Here is a 19,763-nt window from a genome sequence, read left to right on the forward strand (position 1 = left end):
AATTTTGTCTTATTGTGCTTGTCAGAATCTATAACATTACAAAAAACTGTCATTAGCACCATTTTGTGTCAGGATCGGGACAGGGATCCAACACGCAGAGTACAAACAGGTGGTAGGTACGTATACCGGACCTTAGAATGGCCGGACTTAACGTAAGGAGTAAGTAGAGAATGGTCTAGGGACAAGCCGAGGTCGAGGGAACGAGAGGACAGGTAAGCGAGAGACAAGCCGAGTCAAAGGGTAACAGAGATAAACAGGGTAGTACAAACAAGCCGGGTCAGAACCAAAGAGACAACTAGAATACAAGAGCACTGAGTGACTAGACAGGCTAGAACCACGACAGGGCAATGAGCAGATGCCGAAAGCCTTACTTTATTCCTTGATTCTAGAGGGTAATCACGCCCCCGACGAGTCCTGATTAGTGCTCGGGACTTGACTGACAGGTCGACCCGGGTTGGCGTCATGACGTCGACTACTGAGCGTCGCGTCATATAAGGAAGTGGATCCCTCGCGGTCGGCTTGTAAATGGCCGAGAGGACCGCGAGGAACGGAAGAAACAACCCCTCAGAGGAGGTGAGAGACTTAGACGTTTATCCTCCCAGAGGTAGAGACTACAGGTACCCTGACAGTACCCCCCCTCTCAGAAACGCCCACCAGGCGGAAGGAACCGGGACGAGATGGAAAACGGGAGTGAAAAGCCCTGCGGAGGCGAGGAGCATGTACATCCTCCTGAGGTACCCAAGTCCTCTCCTCAGGACCATATCCCTTCCAGTCAATAAGATATTGTAACTTCCCCCGGGAGATTCGAGAATCGATGATGGAGTTGATTTCATACTCCTCCTGACCCTCAACCTGAACAGAGCGAGGAGAGGATATAGTGGAGGAAAATCTGTTACAGACTAACGGTTTCAGTAAAGAAACATGAAAGGAGTTAGGAATGCGTAAGGCAGCTGGAAGAGCTAGGCGATACGCAACTGGGTTAATTCGAGTCAGAACCCTGTAAGGGCCAATGTAACGAGGAATGAATTTCATAGAAGGAACCTTTAAACAAATGTTTCTTGTACTCAACCATACCCTATCACCTGGAACAAAAACCGGAGCCGCCCTTCTGTGCTTATCAGCGTGTTTCTTGAACAACATGGAATTATGTAGGAGAATTTGTCGAGTCTGATCCCACAACTTCCTCAAATTGGCAACATGAACATCAACCGACGGTACCCCTTGGGAAGGAGAAACCGAGGGAAGAATGGAAGGATGAAAGCCATAATTCATGAAAAAGGGGCTAGAACGAGTAGAATCACAAACGAGATTGTTGTGTGCAAACTCTGCCCAAGGAATCAGACCAACCCAATCGTCCTGGTGTTCGGAAACAAAACAACGCAAATATTGTTCAATCTTTTGGTTGGTGCGTTCAGCAGCTCTGTTAGACTGAGGATGATAGGCAGAAGAGAAATTCAATTTGATACCCATTTGAGAACAGAATGATTTCCAAAAACGGGAAACAAATTGGGAACCTCTATCGGAAACAATTTCGGAAGGTATCCCATGTAAACGAAAAATCTCTCTTGCGAATATCTCAGCCAATTCAGGAGAAGATGGAAGTTTAGGTAAGGGCACGAAATGTGCCATCTTAGTAAACCTGTCAACCACCGTGAGAATCACAGTCTGTTTTTTAGAAGCAGGTAAATCGACAATGAAGTCCATGGCCAAACAGGTCCATGGTTTCTCGGGGATCTCCAAGGGATGCAAAAACCCACATGGAAGTGTCTGAGGTCGTTTAGTCTTCATACAGACCTCACATGCTTCAACAAAATCCCCAATATCCTTACGTAATGAAGGCCACCAGAAATCTTTAGATATTAGGGAACACGTCTTGCGAATGCCAGGATGCCCAGCCACCTTACTGTTGTGAAAGCATTCTAATAGTTCCCGTTGCAGCTCAGGAGGAACAAAGTACCGTGCCCCGGGCCCCTGTCTAGGAGCCAGATGTTGTAACTTCATGATCTCGGCAAGCAACGGAGAATGAATCCTGAGACTCGTGTTGGCGATATTACACTTGGGAACTATAGAAGACAAAACCGTCTCAGATATAGTAGAAGGCTCATGTTGGCGAGACAAACCATCGGCCTTAGAGTTCTTAGAACCAGGTCTATAAGTGAGCACGTAATTGAAATGAGTGAGGAATAAAGACCAACGAGCTTGCCTGGAGGACAAGCGCTTGGCCTCCCCAATATAGGACAAGTTCTTGTGGTCTGTCAAAATAGTAACAGGATGTAAGGTGCCCTCCAATAAATGTCTCCACTCCTTTAAAGCCATGATAACTGCTGGTAGTTCCCTGTCACCAATGTCATATCTGCTCTCAGGACCTGATAGTTTCTTGGAAAAAAAACCACATGGATGTAAGGGCTTATCCACACCTAACCTTTGGGACAGGATAGCACCTACACCTGTCTCTGAGGCGTCTACCTCGAGTAGGAAAGGCAGAGTCGTATCAGGGTGAACCAAAATTGGTGCAGAAGCAAACAGTTCCTTGAGTGTTTTGAAGGCAAGAAGGGCTTCAGTAGACCAGTTCTTAGTGTCAGCCCCCTGTCTGGTCATATTGGTAATAGGAGCTATAATTGAAGAGTATCCCTTAATGAAGCGCCTATAATAGTTGGAGAATCCAATAAACCTCTGAATGGCCTTGAGGCCCCTGGGTAAAGGCGAATCCAAAATGGACTGGAGCTTATCCGGGTCCATCTTAAACCCTTCCCCAGAAATCACATAACCAAGAAAGTTTATCTGGGATTGGTCAAAGCTGCATTTCTCCAATTTGCAGTACAGGCCATGTTGAAGAAGCTTGCGCAATACCCTTCTGACTTGTCTGTGGTGAGTCTCAATCTCTCTAGAGTGTATAAGTATATCATCCAGATATACAATAACGCAGTCATGTTGAAATTCCCTAAGAACTTCATTGATCAGGTCCTGAAATACTGCCGGTGCATTACAGAGACCAAAAGGCATTACTGTGTATTCATAGTGCCCATAACGGGTATTGAACGCCGTCATCCACTCGTGTCCCTGCTGAATTCTCACCAAGTTATACGCCCCTCTGAGATCTAACTTGGTGAAAATCTTGGAGCCTTTTAGACGATCAAAGAGCTCGGTAATCAAAGGAATTGGGTAGGCATTTCTAATGGTTATTTTGTTCAAACCTCGATAATCAATGCAAGGTCTTAGTGTACCATCCTTCTTCTTAACAAAAAAAAACCCAGCCCCGGCAGGGGAGGAGGATCTCCTAATGAATCCTTTTTCAAGGTTCTCACGAATATACTCCTCTAAGACTAAGTTCTCTTTAGTGGACAAAGGATATACATTACCCCTGGGAGGCATAGTACCAGGTAGTAGATTAATCTTACAATCAAAAGACCTGTGTGGAGGTAAAGTATCAGCATTCTTTTTGTCAAATACTGCCTTTAAATCCAGGTACAGGGGCGGTATTTGTACCTCTGTAGAGTAGGTAGAATTAATCGGTGTCTTAACTGCGCAAAGCGGTGACACTGTCCGTAAGCTCCTGTCCTGACAACCCTGAACCCATGAGACTATCTCCCCTAATTCCCAATCAATAATAGGGTTATGTTTTTTTAACCAAGGATACCCCAGGACTATAGGAACAGAAGGAGACGAAATAAGCAATAAAGATATGTCTTCCTCGTGTAAGATACCAACAGTTAATTTAACGGGTATGGTTTCACGAAAAATAACAGGCTCAACTAAAGGTCTACCATCTATGGCCTCAACGGCCAAGGGTGTCTCCCTTAACTGGGATGGGATAGCGTGTTTGGTAACAAAAACTTGGTCGATAAAGCTCTCAGCAGCTCCGGAATCTATCAATGCCATAGTTTCTAGTACTCCCTTCTCCCAAGTTAAAGAAACGGGTAGCAGAAGCCTGTGATCTTTATAATTATGATTAGAGGACAAAATAGAAACACCCAAGGCCTGTCCTCTAGAGAAACTTAGGTGCGAGCGTTTCCCGAGCAATTAGGACAATTTAGGCGTAAATGACCTCTGACTCCACAGTACATACACAACTCCTCCCTTCTCCTGTACTGTCTCTCCTCTTCTGAGAGGCGAGTATTGCCTATCTGCATAGGTTCTGGAAAAATTGAGGTTGTGGATTCAGAACTTTGAAATGAAGGAGCTAGTTTAACCCCTTAAGGACACATGACATGTGTGACATGTCATGATTCCCTTTTATTCCAGAAGTTTGGTCATTAAGGGGTTAAAGGAAGGTCTACGGTTTCTCTCTCGAGTGTTCTGCCTCTCTCTTAAACGTTCATCGATGCGAGAAATAAAAGAAATTAAATCCTCCAAATTTTCAGGAAGCTCTCTAGTAGCAACCTCGTCAAGGATTATGTCTGATAACCCGTTTAAAAATACATCTATATAAGCCTGTTCATTCCACTTAACTTCTGCCGCCAAGGACCTGAACTCTAGTGCATAATCCACAAGTGTTCGGTTATCTTGTCTAAGGCGCAACAGTAATCTAGCTGCATTGACCTTTCTACCTGGAGGGTCAAAAGTTCTTCTGAAAGCAGCTACAAAGGCATTATAATTATATACTAACGGATTATCATTTTCCCACAATGGATTGGCCCATCTCAAAGCTTTCTCAACAAGTAATGTGATAATAAATCCAACCTTCGCCCTATCTGTAGGATAGGAGCGGGGTTGTAATTCGAAATGGATACCTATTTGGTTTAAGAAACCACGACACTTCTCTGGAGAACCACCATAACGTACAGGTGGAGTAATACGGGAAGAAGCACCTACAGTGTCTACCTCTAGACCTGAACTCACAGGGGAGATAGAAGTATTACGCATCTCCTCTGGTTGATTACTAGAACGAGATAGTAACGCCTGTAGTGCTAGAGCCATCTGGTCCATTCTGTGATCCATGGCGTCGAACCTAGAGTCAGAAGGACCAACCTGAGTGTTTGTACCTGCAGGATCCATTGGCCCTGTCGTAATGTCAGGATCGGGACAGGGATCCAACACGCAGAGTACAAACAGGTGGTAGGTACGTATACCGGACCTTAGAATGGCCGGACTTAACGTAAGGAGTAAGTAGAGAATGGTCTAGGGACAAGCCGAGGTCGAGGGAACGAGAGGACAGGTAAGCGAGAGACAAGCCGAGTCAAAGGGTAACAGAGATAAACAGGGTAGTACAAACAAGCCGGGTCAGAACCAAAGAGACAACTAGAATACAAGAGCACTGAGTGACTAGACAGGCTAGAACCACGACAGGGCAATGAGCAGATGCCGAAAGCCTTACTTTATACCTTGATTCTAGAGGGTAATCACGCCCCCGACGAGTCCTGATTAGTGCTCGGGACCTGACTGACAGGTCGACCCGGGTTGGCGTCATGACATCGACTACTGAGCGTCGCGTCCTATAAGGAAGTGGATCCCCTTTTTTAAACCCAGTTATATCCGTGTTGTTGCGTATTTCATATGCTAGAGGTTCCGCCGTTAGAATGTATAATAGTGGAGAAAGAGGGCAGCCTTGGCGTGTGCCATTTGATAGCGTAAACCACTCTGACTTAATCCCCCCTCCTACTATCCTACTAGATGGTGAAGAATAACAGGCCATTATCGCTGATTGGATCTGGCCAGCAAATCCAAACGCTTTTAGTGTTGAGTTCATAAAATTCCAACCGACCCTGTCAAATGCCTTTTCTCCATCTAAGGCCATCACTAAAAAAGGAGTTTTATTCTCATGGATTTTAGTAAATATATTTAATATCCTCCTGATATGATTTGAGGACATCCTGCCTGGTATAAAGCCTACCTGATCCTCCGCAATCAGGAAGGAAATTATATTCTTAATTCTATTGGCAATAATTGAGGCATAAATTTTATAATCATTATTTAATAAGGCAATCGGTCGATAATTTGTTATTTCTTCTGGATTTTTGTTATTTTTTAGAATAGGAGTAATATTTGCTTCCAGCATTTCCTTAGGTAATTTGCCGGTGTTGATCGCTAAATTATAACATTCCGCCATCCCCGGGGCCAGTCTGTCCCTATACATTTTAAAAAAAGAATCCGTAAACCCATCTGGGCCTGGGGCCTTATTTTTTTTCATAGAATCTATTGAATCCAGGACTTCTTGCAGAGATATCTCTGCATTTAATTGCTCTAATTGTAGCTCGTTAAGTCTAGGGATATGAATACTCTGGAGGTAATTATTTATATCCTCTTGGGATGATATCGTCGGTAAGTTATATAGATTATAATAATAATCTTTAAATACCATTCCAATTTTCTTAGGATCCAATATAGTATCGTTTCCCTGTTTTATTTTTGTAATTAGTTTATTTTTTTGTTGATTCTTAACTTTATTAGTAAGGATCTTATCCGCCCTGTTACCCCTATAATAATAGTTCGTTCTCATAGTCTGTAGGTTTCTATTTATTCTAGCCATCAAAATGTCATTGATTTTATTTTCTATGATCCTGATCTGATTTGACCTGGTTCTCCCCGGGGCAGCAATATTTTCCTTATAGCGTTCACTTAGTTCAATATATAGACTAGATAGGGATTCTTGTCTGTTTTTCTTATCTTTAGCTTCTAGACTAATTAAATGGCCCCTGATAACGCTTTTAAATGCGCACCATTTTATGTCCGAGGACACTTCGTTATTGTCATTCTCCTCCCAGTACATATCTATCTCATAGGCAATCTGTTCCCTATTCACTTTGGTAATTAATAACTTATTATTTAATTTCCAATCTGGTCTTTGCTTTAAAATATTATTCTTTAGCTTAATTTTTACCATATTATGATCCGACCACGTGACCGTGCCTATATTAGTAGACTGCACATGTTCCAATAAGCTTCGATCTCCAAATATAAAATCTATTCTTGAGTATGAACAGTGCGTCTTACTAAAGCACGTGAAATCTATCTCTGAGGGATGAAAAAGCCTCCAGCAATCATAAAGCCCTTCATTTTGAATAATATTACGATTTTTTTTTGCCAAATTAATGATATTTCTAGAGGGACTTTTGGTCTTTTCAGAGCTTCTGTCTAAGTTAGGGTCCATAGTCAGGTTAAAATCACCCATGACAATAGTACGACCTTGCTTGATTTTTTCTAATTGTACAAAAAACTTGTGAAGGAACGGTATCTGAGAAGTATTTGGGGCATAGATATTCGCAATTGTATATAGTTGATTTTCTATTGTCCCTATAAAAATAATCCATCTACCCATTTTGTCCGTTTTCACGTACTTTGTGGAGAGATTTAATGCCGAAGAGAAAAAAATAGCAACTCCCCTCTTTTTTTTATCTTTATACGACGAACAGAATGAGGTGGAGAAATCTTTAGAACTGAATGTTATCTTATCATCTCTCCGCCAGTGGGTCTCTTGTACTCCTACCACTTGCACATTCTCTTTTTTTGCCCGTTCAAATAATAATCTCCTTTTTTGAGGAGAGTTCAAGCCCTGTGCATTTATTGAAGCAACACTAATCATATATTTCTGATCCTACTTTTTTCCTTCTCTTTCGATATTTTATTACCTTATCTTTTACCCTATGTAATTGAGTTTTGTATTTCCTAGGCACCTGCGTCAACTTATGACAAACCAAACAACATAAAACACATACATAAGACACTAACTGTCGAATAGACATCCCTTAAGGAAGTGTGGATGGTCCTGTGATTAACCCCTTTTTTTTTTTTCACAGGGCCTCCAAGTAGATCCTAATCCGGATCAGTATTTTGATGCTGAACCGCCCTCTTTGGGGAGTTTTCCCTTTCTTCTCTTTTCTTTCTTTTCCCTTTCCTTCCTAATCATATTACATCACGTTAATCAAAAAAGCAGTCCTAGTTATCTCGCTACTATCAAACATCATCTCACGAGAGGGCGAGAAAGAAAAAGAAAAAAAAATCTTTATATATATTCAATTTAGAATCATTTATCCTTCTCTATATCTTTACTCTCATCCATATTCCGTTCTGTGACCCCTATCCGTATCTATCTATCAGTGTCTTTTTCTTGTGAACATTATTAGCCTCAATTTATACCTTTTTCTTGTGGGCATTATTCGCCTCAATATTATACCTCCACCTTTATATTCCGTGCCATTTATAATCATAAACAGTAATCAATCTCTAGTGAATATCATTCTCTTTCTATTCCCTTTCTACCCGTGCCCTTTAATATTCAAATGTATTGTTATTTCTTATTTCTTTATAGTATTCATGTCTCTGTATATATTAAGTGACCTCATTTATATCAACTCTCTTTTACATATATATACTTATTATAGTGCCTCTATATTTCCTTTGATCCTTCTGTGCAACGTTTGTCCCCCCACTACCATTTGTAATTTATAATGCACCAACTTCACCTCTGTATTACATTTGTTCCTCCTAATTTCCATTTATCCTACTACTACCAATAGAGGTTTTTAACACATAATCAAATAAAGTGTCCAGTGTGAATGTCTATCTCCTCAAGGATATCTGATAACTGATTTATATTTTCAGGGTTAAGATACCAATAGTGTCCTTCTATTTTCTTTTTATGTCTTCTGAGTTAGAGGGGGGAGAGAAGAAAAAAAAAAAAAAAAACCTTTAAAATTCTGTTGTTTTTCTTCTCCATTTCATACTTTGTCTCCCTCTGTTAGATTAGTCTGATCAAAGTTCTGCTGTCTAATCCACTTTGCAATTGCCGTGACATCTGAGAAAGCGTATGTCCTTGCTTCATGAGAGATTAATAATTTGCAGGGATACCTCCAAGAGTATCTAATATTCTTCTGCCGTAGAATCTTTGTGTATAATGCGAACGGTTTTCTTTTCACCCTGGTATAATATGAGATGTCCGGAAAAATCATGATATTTTTATATGGATCATTCAATTTGATGAGTCTAGCCGCTTTTAACGCTTGTTCTTTCATTTTGTATGTCGAGCAGCAGATCATTACGTCCCTAGGCTCACCTTGTGCCACGAAATCTGGTTTCATAATTCTGTGGCATCTTTCCAAAAAAGTAATGGATTTGTCATTTGTATGCCTAATTGCACAAAGAACTCCGTTATATGCTCTTGTAGTATATCGTTATTAACAGATTCTGGAATACCACGGATTCTTAAATTATTGCGTCGAGACCTATCTTCCAGATCTGCAATTTTGAGTTCCAAATCAGCTATTTTTTGATTTGCTTTTCTCATATTATCTTCTGCAGAGACTTTCAGAAATTCCAGAGCTTCCAGTTTTTCTTCATATTGCTTAAAAATTTTTTCCAACTGTATTAACTCTGTTTTAAATTCCATAAGACCCTCATGAATTCCAGTCTTAGTCTTGTCTAGTTGTCGTTCAAAGCAAGACTCAAGATAGCTGTGTAGTTCTTCCGCACTATATTCTTTAGAAGACAATTTCTTTTTTGTTAGGCTCTTTGGTGACAAATTCTCCGATTCTTTAGGAGATTGAGATGAAGAATCCGATGCATTCTGATGATCTATTTCCTGTTTCTGAGTTAGCTGTGACGCTGAAAAGGAGAGCCTCCTATCTGTCTTGCCTTCTTATTTCTTTTCTCTATCTCTTTTAGTAAGCTGTTTACTGTCTTGACCTTTCCTTGATGCCATGGCTGAAAAAAATAAAAAAAAATAAAAAAAAAAAAATTCTCTTTCTCCCTTCTTTCTCCCTTTTCTTCTCCTCTTTAATCCCTCTTTAACCAGGTGCTTACTTATGATGAGAAGTGCTATACAGCTTAATGTCTTCCTTAATCCAGATTCACTTAGTCTTTAGTATTCCCCCTTTTCTCCTTTTTTTTCCTCTTCTCTCTCCTCTCTATTTCTTTCTTTATGTTCTATATTTCTTGTCTCTTGACGCTTCTTTATTTGTTTATTATTTTAACTATTTTGTGGAAGTCCCCTTTATCTCTTCTTTTCTGTCTCTTTCTTCTTTCTCCTTTTCTCTTTCCGCTTTTTTTTTCCTTCTCCCTTACTTCTCCTTTGCTTTCTCTCAGCTCACTGCCCCTTGTATTGAGTAATGCAACCGCAGCAACCGCAGCAGCAGCAACAGCTAATTCACCTCTCTTATTCTGCTCCTCCCAAGTATTTCTTTCTGTCTCCAGCAGGAGTGCCCAAAAAAGGTGCACCAAAAGAGTGCTTCTTATTCTTAGCCCGATGTAGCGGAACGCAGTAAGCCTGTCCTGCAATATGCCTGTGTGACTATATTCGTTATAATCTTGCCTGTGTTGAATTGCTATTCGTCTATTTAAAGTGTGAATTGTATGTTATTCGGTAGTTTCCATCCGTACTATATGCTTATGGAAACTACCGAACGGAGGGACCACCCCGGAGAGAAGTGTGCCAGCAATTAAGGTTCACATTCTTTCCAAACCGCAAGTTAACCGGCTCATTAACATTGTATCTGGGTGGCCGCCATTCGGCATGCGTACACGTGGCGGCGGCCATCTTACGCATGAAAATCTCAGCGGTGTTTTGTCGTCGAGTGTCTGGAACTCAAATCGAACACTCAAACAACCAAACACCGCTGAGACCTCCAGAGCTCCGTAACTGCCGAACGGAGAGACCTAACGAATCCCCATTCGGTAGTTACAAAGTACCGAATGAGGGAATCACTATCTAGGTGAATTAAAGTATGGATGGCAATTATAAATGTCTGTTTTAATTGCCGAACGGAGACCGACCGCAGGGCCCATTCTCATGGAACCCTTTTCGGATACCAACTCGTGTGCGGTCGGTCAAACTTCACCTTCCTGTAACTGCCGAACCACTGGTCCGATCTGGGTGAATTTTGGATATTATATTCACCCAGATCAGGGCTACCTAGCGGTACCCTAATATTAAGGATATGTGATGGTTTAGGGGTACATCCAAGTTTGGGGTAAAGTACTGTACAAGTTAAGGGGATTATGACTCACTCTGAGGGGAGGAGATGTGTGGGAGGTAACAAGCATTGCATTGGTTACTGTCATAATTACTGTAGTTCCCTCCCTTGCATGGGAGCAGGCTTTATAAGAAACCTTGGAATAAACGATTGTCAGTTCTACTCCTGAAACTGTGTGTCGTCCAGTTATTGGGAGTGCTGTGGGATTTTGCTGTACCTTTTTACCTGCTGGAAACTCTGCTGTGGATTTACTAATGACTTGTTCCTGAGCCTTCCTTGGATCTAAAGTGGAGAATAGCTGTGAGAAATCAGCTCTCCGCTACACCCGATATCTTAGGCGGTCTTATGCAGTTTATGTATTAGTATTGTATTTTATAGTTTCAGATTTCAGATTCTTCAAGATATTGCTCGTATGCCCTGAGTTATAAGTCCTTTTTTCCTTTTTGTCTTGAGACTTATAGCCTTAAAATCTCTAGGAGCACCTCTTTTTTATAGCCTTTTATACTGCTCACTGCCCCTTTTTTTTTTTTGCTCCGATTTTAATACCGGACCCTCCGTTTTTCAGCAGTTACAGTAAGACCTCTATGCCTTCTAATTCGCACCCCTGACTCCCAAAACTCACTTGTCAGTCGCGTTGTAGTTACAATTAGGGGAGTCTTATCTCCAGTTGCCCTCGTCTGGGCGCCTCCGGTCAGACTCGTTCAGACTGGGGTCAGGCTCTCCGCTGCCTCAAACCCCCATAGCATCGGGAGTGTCGGCAGTATCGACAGTGTCGGCAGTACCCAGATGGGGGCTCAGCTTTCACCTCGTCGGGAATGCCGGCGGTGTCTGTATGGCGAATCAAGCTGGAGTCAAGCTGGGGTGCGGATGTGGCTGCAAGTAAGGCTCGGCTGGGCTGCAGGCAAGCGGCAATTTTTCCACTTGCGGGTTCGGCTTGCGGCCTGCGGGTTTGCCGGGTTTAGCTTGGGCAGATTCAAGCGCGGCTGCTCGAGACATCAGGGGCTTCACGCTGCTTCACTCCCCTAGCGCGTCAGCATCTCCACGAGGCGGACGTGCTCCTCCGTGCACGTCCTACGTCATCGCTCCTCCCCCCCCCTTGCACGAGCTCCCGGGGTTTAAAAAAGGGGATAAGGATTTTAAGATAAGTCAATATGCCGATGATACCTTGATAACGTTAACCAACCCCGGCAAGTCAGTTCCAGTTGCCATGCAGGTAATTGAAAGATATAGTTTCATGTCAAATTATAAACTTAACGTTCAAAAGACACTGGCATTATCCTTCTATATGGAGGGAAGAGAATTGCAACAGCTAAAAGAACATTTTTCCTTCAAATGGGAAAAAAAGGGATTTGTATATCTTGGAATTAACATAGTGAAGGATCCAGAGAACACAATGAAGGCTAATATAATTCCACTTATTAGAGAATGTACTCACTCTCTGAAACAATGGAACGCCTTGCAGTTATCATGGTGGGGAAGGGTTAATTTTATTAAGGCATATGTCTTCCCTAAGTTTATTTACTTATTGAGGATGATTCCTTTACAGATTCACCCCCAACGGCTTAGACTTGTGAATAAACTATTCAGGGATTATATTTGGTCTGACAAGAAACCTAGAATTGGCCAGGATCTTCTATATTTGAAGTATAAGGAAGGAGGGATCGGGTTTCCAAACATTTTTTTGTACCACCAAGCGTCACAGTTGATGCATACTTTGCCCTTAATTAGGCAGCATCCGTGCTCACAAGATTGGTTTAAAATAGAAGGGGCAGATATTACAGATCCATATAATAATATTAGATTAATGTGGCTGACAAGAAAGAACAGTAGAAATAAAAATATAAGTTGGAGGACGGATAATCTGATAACGAGACCGCTCTTAAAGTTCTGGCTACATCTTAAAAAACTTTTAGACCTGAGAAACAAAGTCTTACCTGCTCTTACTTTTAAAAATTTAGACATATGGATGGAAAACATGGATACGTCCGAATGGACTAGATTTGGAGTAAAAAAATTAGCGGACCTTTTAGTAGATGGGAAGATTATGCCCTTTGCTGAGATACGCAGAATATATGGTATTTCGTTCTCACAATCGTTTAATTATATTAGAATCAAAAGTTTTTTGCAAAGTGCCCTTGGAAGAAATATGTGTTCTCTCTCATTATCTAAATTAAATGCGTTGATAGATTCAGAGAAAAATACTAAATTACTAACGAGATGCGTTGAGATTATAAAAATGAAAAAAGACCGGTTTACCCTATAGCGAAAAGCAAATGGGAAAGAGACCTGGCAATAAAAGTCGATATAAAGGAATGGTATAAGGCTTTACAATCAGTTTACTCCACGATACACTGTCTAAATATCAGGGAAGCACATTTTAAAATACTTAATAGATGGTATATGACTCCTAATAAGATTCAGAAATTCACAAAAGAGGGGGCATCTAAATGCTGGAGATGTGGAAATGAGGGAGCAAATGAACTACATATATGGTGGGACTGTGCACCAATTAAGGAAGCCTGGGTTCAATTAATGGATCACATAAATATATTTTTGGACTTGGACCCCAGAAAATTTGCTCTTACATTTGAATCAACCGCAATTAACTAAAGATAAGAGAGATCTTCTGATTCAGGCCTTGATGGCCTTTAAAATGGCCATCGCCAAAAATTGGAAGGGGACAATAGTAGATCCATGGCCACAAATCAAAGCATCTATTATTGTTCAATGTAAAATGGAAAGGGGAATAGCCTCGAATTTAAGTATTAATATTAGACAATATGAGATCTGGGATGATTGGCTAAAGGTCCTCGAGAATTAAATGCTGAAATATAAACACTGTGCTGTAATTAATCGGTAACTTCTGATTGGTAATTTCTGAAGGAGTGGAAATGTAATCTAATCTTATGTAATCTAGGGTTGAGTTGAATGAATAGGGTAGGGTGGTCAACTTTGTTATATGTTTTTGAGTCTCTATGTATGTTTTTATTTATTGTACCTGTTTGTATGATATGTATGACATGTACGCAATGTATGATATGCTTATATGTGATGTTTATATAAAAGAAAAAACTAATAATAAACAAATTTATAAAAAAAAAAAGGAAGTGGATCCCTCGCGGTCGGCTTGTAAATGGCCGAGAGGACCGCGAGGAACGGAAGAAACAACCCCTCTGGGAGGATAAACGTCTAAGTCTCTCACCTCCTCTGAGGTAGAGACTACAGGTACCCTGACATTTTGATATTAAACTCTGTGGCACAAATGGTTCACTCCTTAGACTGGGCAATATAGTCCAATATCTAATCAATTATTTTGGTTCATTTATGTAATTTTTATTTTTTATATTATTAAAGGACCACTATAGGCACCCAGACCACTTCAGCTCAATGAAGTGGTCTGGGTGCCAGGTCCCCATATTTTTAACCCTGCAATTGAAAACATAGCAATTTCAGAGAAACTGCTATGTTTCCACTGCAGGGTTAATCCAGCCTTTAGTGGCTGTCTCCCTCTGGCCGTGCATGTGCATTCGGCTCCACTCAGGAGCTGACGTCGGCGGGGGAGGAGAGGTCACCAGCACCGAGGGAGCCCGGTGCTGGATTAAGGTAAGTGGCTGAAGGGGTTTTAACCCCTTTAGTGCCGAGGGAGGGGGGCACTCTAAGAGCCTATAGTGCCAGGAAAATAAGTTTGTTTTCCTGGCACTATAGGGTTCCTTTAAGTTATATTGCATAATCACTATTTTTAAGATTTTTTTTTTTTTTTTTGCTGGCGAATCGCACTTCAGTGTGTAAATACTGCAGATTTCTGTATGTTCACATTGTGCCTTGTACCAGATCTTTTACTTTAGTGGATCGATTGAAATTTGGTGTTTAATACAAAGCCAGGGGCAAACTGACAGCTCACGGGGCCCCTGGGCAATAGGAGATCATGGGGCCCTGGTGTACCTACCAACTTGCAAGAGACACAACTATACATCACGCCCCCATACATATGTATTCCGGCTCCCGACATCATTACACAGCGCGAGGGAGCAGAGAGCAGCTGCAAACAGAGTACTGCTCCCTCGCGCGCCGCCCATAATGCTCCCGCGGGCGGCCGCCCACCTCCATGCTCTTCAGGGCGGCCGCCCACCTCCATGCTCTTCAGGGCGGCCGCCCACCTCCATTCCCCATGGCGGCCGCGTCAAAGCTAGAGAGCTGGCAAATCCCAGACACCAGGGCGAAATTTCTAGTCGCTGGGGTGATCTGGCGCCTGGGATTTGTCGAGCCCTGCATTACTTCTATTTCTTTTATAATATTCAATAGTGGGTTTTCCTCATATCCTTTTTCAGTGAACTGGTTTTTAATTCTCATTGCTTGTGACTAAAAAGTGTTTATGTCCAATGGAATGTTTTATAACCAAGGGGAAAAATGACAACTGTTTAAATATAATTATTTACATCCACTGCTTTAAAAGAAGTTTTAGTTTTAATATAATTATTTTCTATCTAAATAGTTAAATCAAACTAATTTACATTCACCTTACTATACTCTGTAGTGAGGATTATTCCCCATTGGTTTCATGTTTAAAAATGCTAAAAAAAAGTTTCCAATTTTTCCACTGTACCATTCCAAATAAAAAAAGATGTTGTCTATATACCGCTTATAGGAGACCAGGTTTGCTCTCCAGTCCGTGTTATGTATTATGAATTGGTGTTCCCAAAATGCCATAAATAAATTGGCATAACTGGGAGCGAACCTGGTCCCCATAGCGTTACCGACTTTCTGTAAATAAAAATAGTTATTAAACCGAAAATAATTATTTAAAAGAATAAGCTCGATACCTTCTATTATAAAATGTTATTTGTTCTTCAGGGTAAGTATGGTCTTCCTTTAGAAAGAATTGTACTGCCTCTATACCTTTTTGAATGGGAAATGATGGTATATAGGGAGCTGACATCTGTGGTTACAAAATATAATGTGGTTCCCGTTGTACTTCCTATAACGTTTGAATAAGGTTCAAATTATATTTGAATAACTGGGAGTTTTTTGAACTATCGGTTGCAAACACTTGTCCAGGTATTCCGATAGTCTACTAGATACTGAATCTATACCCGAGACTATCTGCCTTCCTGGAGGGTTGGTGAGATTTTTATGAATTTTTGGGAGGTGATATAAAACAGGGATTTTTGGTTTTGCAATATTTAGGTATCTATATTCATTTTGATTTAGTATATCTGTCTCCTTTCCTTTTTGTAATAAAGTTTAAAATTTGTTTTTCATATCGCTAGTAGGGTCACCTCTTAATTTCTCATTTATATATGGATCGTCTACCAGTCTAAGTCCTTCTTGTAAATAATCTGATGTCTCCATTACAACAATTCCACCCCCTTTGTCCGCTGGTTTGATTACTTTATTTTTTATCTTTTTGTAATGTTTTCAGGGCTGTCTATACTATTGGCTAATCTCTGAGCACTTGACATTATACTAGGGGCAATTTCATATTCAATTGTTGGTTTTCCGAGCTGTTATAGTTTCTCAGCCTGGGATTTACTGCTTTGGATTACCCCATATATTCCAATTCCTTTTCTTTCTATGGTTTCTTAACAATTAGTTAAGCTGGTTAATAAGAGTCACTGGTTAACACCTTACAGAGCCTTCTTTACTCTACAATTTCTGCTTTGATCCATTACACTGCCTTAGGATCGGTCTGCTATTCTTTATCTACATTTATTGTTCTGTATTAGATGCTCTAACAGACTTTCCTAGCCCTCAGCAGCTCATTTAGCTGGGTGCTTTTAATTTGTAAGCATTTTTTGATACATAGTATTAGGTTATGTGCACCTGCTTTCTAGTCTGTTTCCAAGCTGGAAGATCATTCTGACTATCTATATAGGATCCATCTGCTTGTCCAATTTTATTTAATTTCTATTTTTTTCACTTTATCACATTTTTCTAGCACTGTTTTTGTGTTTGTGTGTGTGTTTGTATCATGCTTATAGGGATTTAATAAAGTTGTGAATTATATATTTTAAGGTTTTCTCATTCCAATGTTGGACTAGTACTTTAATAAGGGTAATATAATTGGTATTGGGCTTGTTTCTTACTAGTCTGTACTAACCTTCTTTTCGATAACATACATACAGATATATATATATATATGCACACACTAACACACAGACACATACAGATAATATGCACACACAGTTCACATTACATATTGTATCATTCCCCCTGCTTCTATACCTTTTTAGCGCAGGAGGGTGGCCTCCCTGGTGTCAAGTGGCATCTGGCTGAGTGTGATGGGAGCCTATCTCTCTCCTCAAATCTAAATGAGCTAACAAACACTTGGAGCTAAAAAAAAAAAAAAAAAAAAATGCATTCTGAACGTTGGTGTTCCTTTGTGTGTGTGTGTGTCTGTGTGTAATTTGTTTAGTGATTTGAATGTTTTGTCTTAGTATTAAAAGTGAATTTCCATTGTTTTTAGGCATTCAGAACAAATTTTCTGCTCGCTATGTGTCTCTGCAAGATCAAAACAAGATATGGACACTAACGGTTAATCCAGAGGTTCGTGACAAGACTCCCCTTGTGATGCTCCATGGTTTTGGAGGAGGAGTTGGCCTCTGGATTCAGAACATAGACCCTCTAAGTAGTCGACGGACTCTCCATGCCTTCGACTTGTTAGGGTTTGGTCGCAGCTCACGGCCAATTTTCCCAAGTGATCCCGAAGGAGCAGAGGAACAGTTTGTATCATCCATTGAACAGTGGAGAGAGGAGATGGGAATAGGAGATATGATCCTCTTGGGACACAGTCTTGGAGGCTTTCTGGCTGCCTCTTACACGATCAAATATCCCCAGAGGTATGTGGTAGAAATATAAATAATTTTGTTCTAATTTATTATCAATACGTTTATTAAAGTGACTTCTGTTATTCACCATGTGTATGTAATAGCTTGTATAAGCTTATACTTGTATAAGTGATACAGAACAGTAATTCAATCCATTTTTTTTCATTATGCTACTGTATTTCTTCAGGGTAAAACACCTCATTCTAGTCGATCCATGGGGATTCCCAGTTCTGCCAACAGACCCCAGTGAAGTACGTTCCCCTCCAACATGGGTTAAAGCTGTGGCTGCAGTACTGGGACGATCCAATCCCTTGGCAGTTGTAAGAGCAGCTGGACCCTGGGGTGAGTCTTTCAATTTTTATTCCAATTTTATAGTTCTGTTTATACTATAACTTGTATAGTAGCTTGCACCATGCTGGTTGAAGTATCTTAACTGAATGCAAATCTTCAGTGACCAGCATTTATAAAAAAAAATATACAACGTATGGACTACTTCCACTTATTTAAAATAGAATTGCTACCATCATCTGTGAGATGTTTATGAAGGTTTTTTTCCATTATTTTACTATCCTTTTCCACCTCCTTGATCTTATTTTTCACCCTGGTTTTTCCTCTCTGGTTCCAAGGTCTTTCTTGATTATTGGACATGTGTATGGGTTGGCATAACTGTTACAGTTATCTGAATATATGTTACCTGACTAATGGGTTGTGATTGTAACTTCTTAGGCTAACACTGGTAACTTATTTTGCTAGCACTGGTTACTGGAACACACATAATCCTTTTATACGTTATAGTTATGATAACAAGGGTCCTAAATGATTATAGGAATAAAAGTTCATAACCAGGTGGTCGGCAAGAGGTTACCATAACTGATCCATTATTGCTTGCATATACAAATGTGAGTTTGGAGTTGGACATATTGAACTGATACCGTATATGTATGTATACATACATGAGCTGTTGTGAAATATGTTACTCTTTTACATTTGTGCGACACATACAAGACAATCTCGACCTGCAAATCATTTCGTGTTCGTATCTTTATTACAATATGGTAAAATGTTCTCTCATTCTCAGGCCCTAGATTGGTGCAGAGATTTCGTCCAGACCTGAAAAGGAAGTTTGAGGATTTCTTTGACGACGATACTATCATGGAATATATCTATCACTGTAATGCACAGACACCTAGGTAGGCCTCACACATAGCATAATGTTGCTACGTGACCTTAACTCTTCAATAACACTGTTGTCTATTTTTCTAATTCTCTTGCCATTAATCTTCTTATATGGTTTATCACTTCTATCAACTCTATATTTTTTTTCCTCCTGTCAGCGGTGAGAGTGCCTTTAAGACCATGATGGAGAAATTTGGTTGGGCTAAACGCCCAATGTTGTCCCGTATTCAGTTGATCCCAAAAGACCTACCTATCACCTTTATCTATGGAGCAGAGACTTGGATTGACAGAACTACAGGAGAGCGAGTGAAAGAGGAGAGGCCAAACTCGTATGTGGAAACACTGGTATGAAATAGCACAGAATATATTCAATGTATTGTATGTACCTGCATTTTCCCTATTTATACAAGATGTTTGTTATTTCACTCATTTTATTATAATCAGACTACTATTCAGTTATTGAGATTAAAAATGTGCAACATGGGAAATCAATTGCTCACCAACTGAAGAATGTTATTCAAGTTTGAACAATGTTCAAATCATGGTGTCTGTAAAGATTTTGACATGCAAGGATATCTTCACTTTTGGTAATCTTGTACAAACGACCAGATTTAGTCCCCGATATAAAACTTTATTCCAGTTCCAGAACAAACTTGCAGCAGCCAGACCCTCCTTCAGTGAAATTTGCAATTGCTTTTGTGCAATCAGGTGCTTTAAGACACTTTATGTCACACTGCATGCCCTGCAATTGCCGATATCTGCCAATCTAGTGCTTCTCTAAAGGAGCATTGAATAAAATACTTCTGCATGAGAAGCAATCGCTGCATCGGCATCATTATGCTGTGCATTGTAATGCAGA

The 19,763-nt window shown here is 40.4% G+C and overlaps 1 protein-coding gene across 1 annotated transcript in view; it reads left to right on the forward strand.

The window, feature by feature from the left end:
• The window catches only part of ABHD4 (abhydrolase domain containing 4, N-acyl phospholipase B), a 55,512-nt gene that overhangs the window by 28,302 nt on the left and 7,447 nt on the right, over window positions 1–19,763 (forward strand). Inside the window, exons 3-6 of the mRNA XM_063454849.1 lie at window positions 17,368–17,740; window positions 17,916–18,070; window positions 18,807–18,918; window positions 19,063–19,249. Of these exons, the coding sequence (XP_063310919.1) occupies window positions 17,368–17,740; window positions 17,916–18,070; window positions 18,807–18,918; window positions 19,063–19,249 (827 nt within the window). The remainder of the gene's footprint in view (window positions 1–17,367; window positions 17,741–17,915; window positions 18,071–18,806; window positions 18,919–19,062; window positions 19,250–19,763) is intronic.

The sequence above is a fragment of the Pelobates fuscus genome, chromosome 5 (genome assembly GCF_036172605.1).
Source record: "Pelobates fuscus isolate aPelFus1 chromosome 5, aPelFus1.pri, whole genome shotgun sequence".
Classification (NCBI taxonomy): Eukaryota; Metazoa; Chordata; class Amphibia; order Anura; family Pelobatidae; genus Pelobates; species Pelobates fuscus.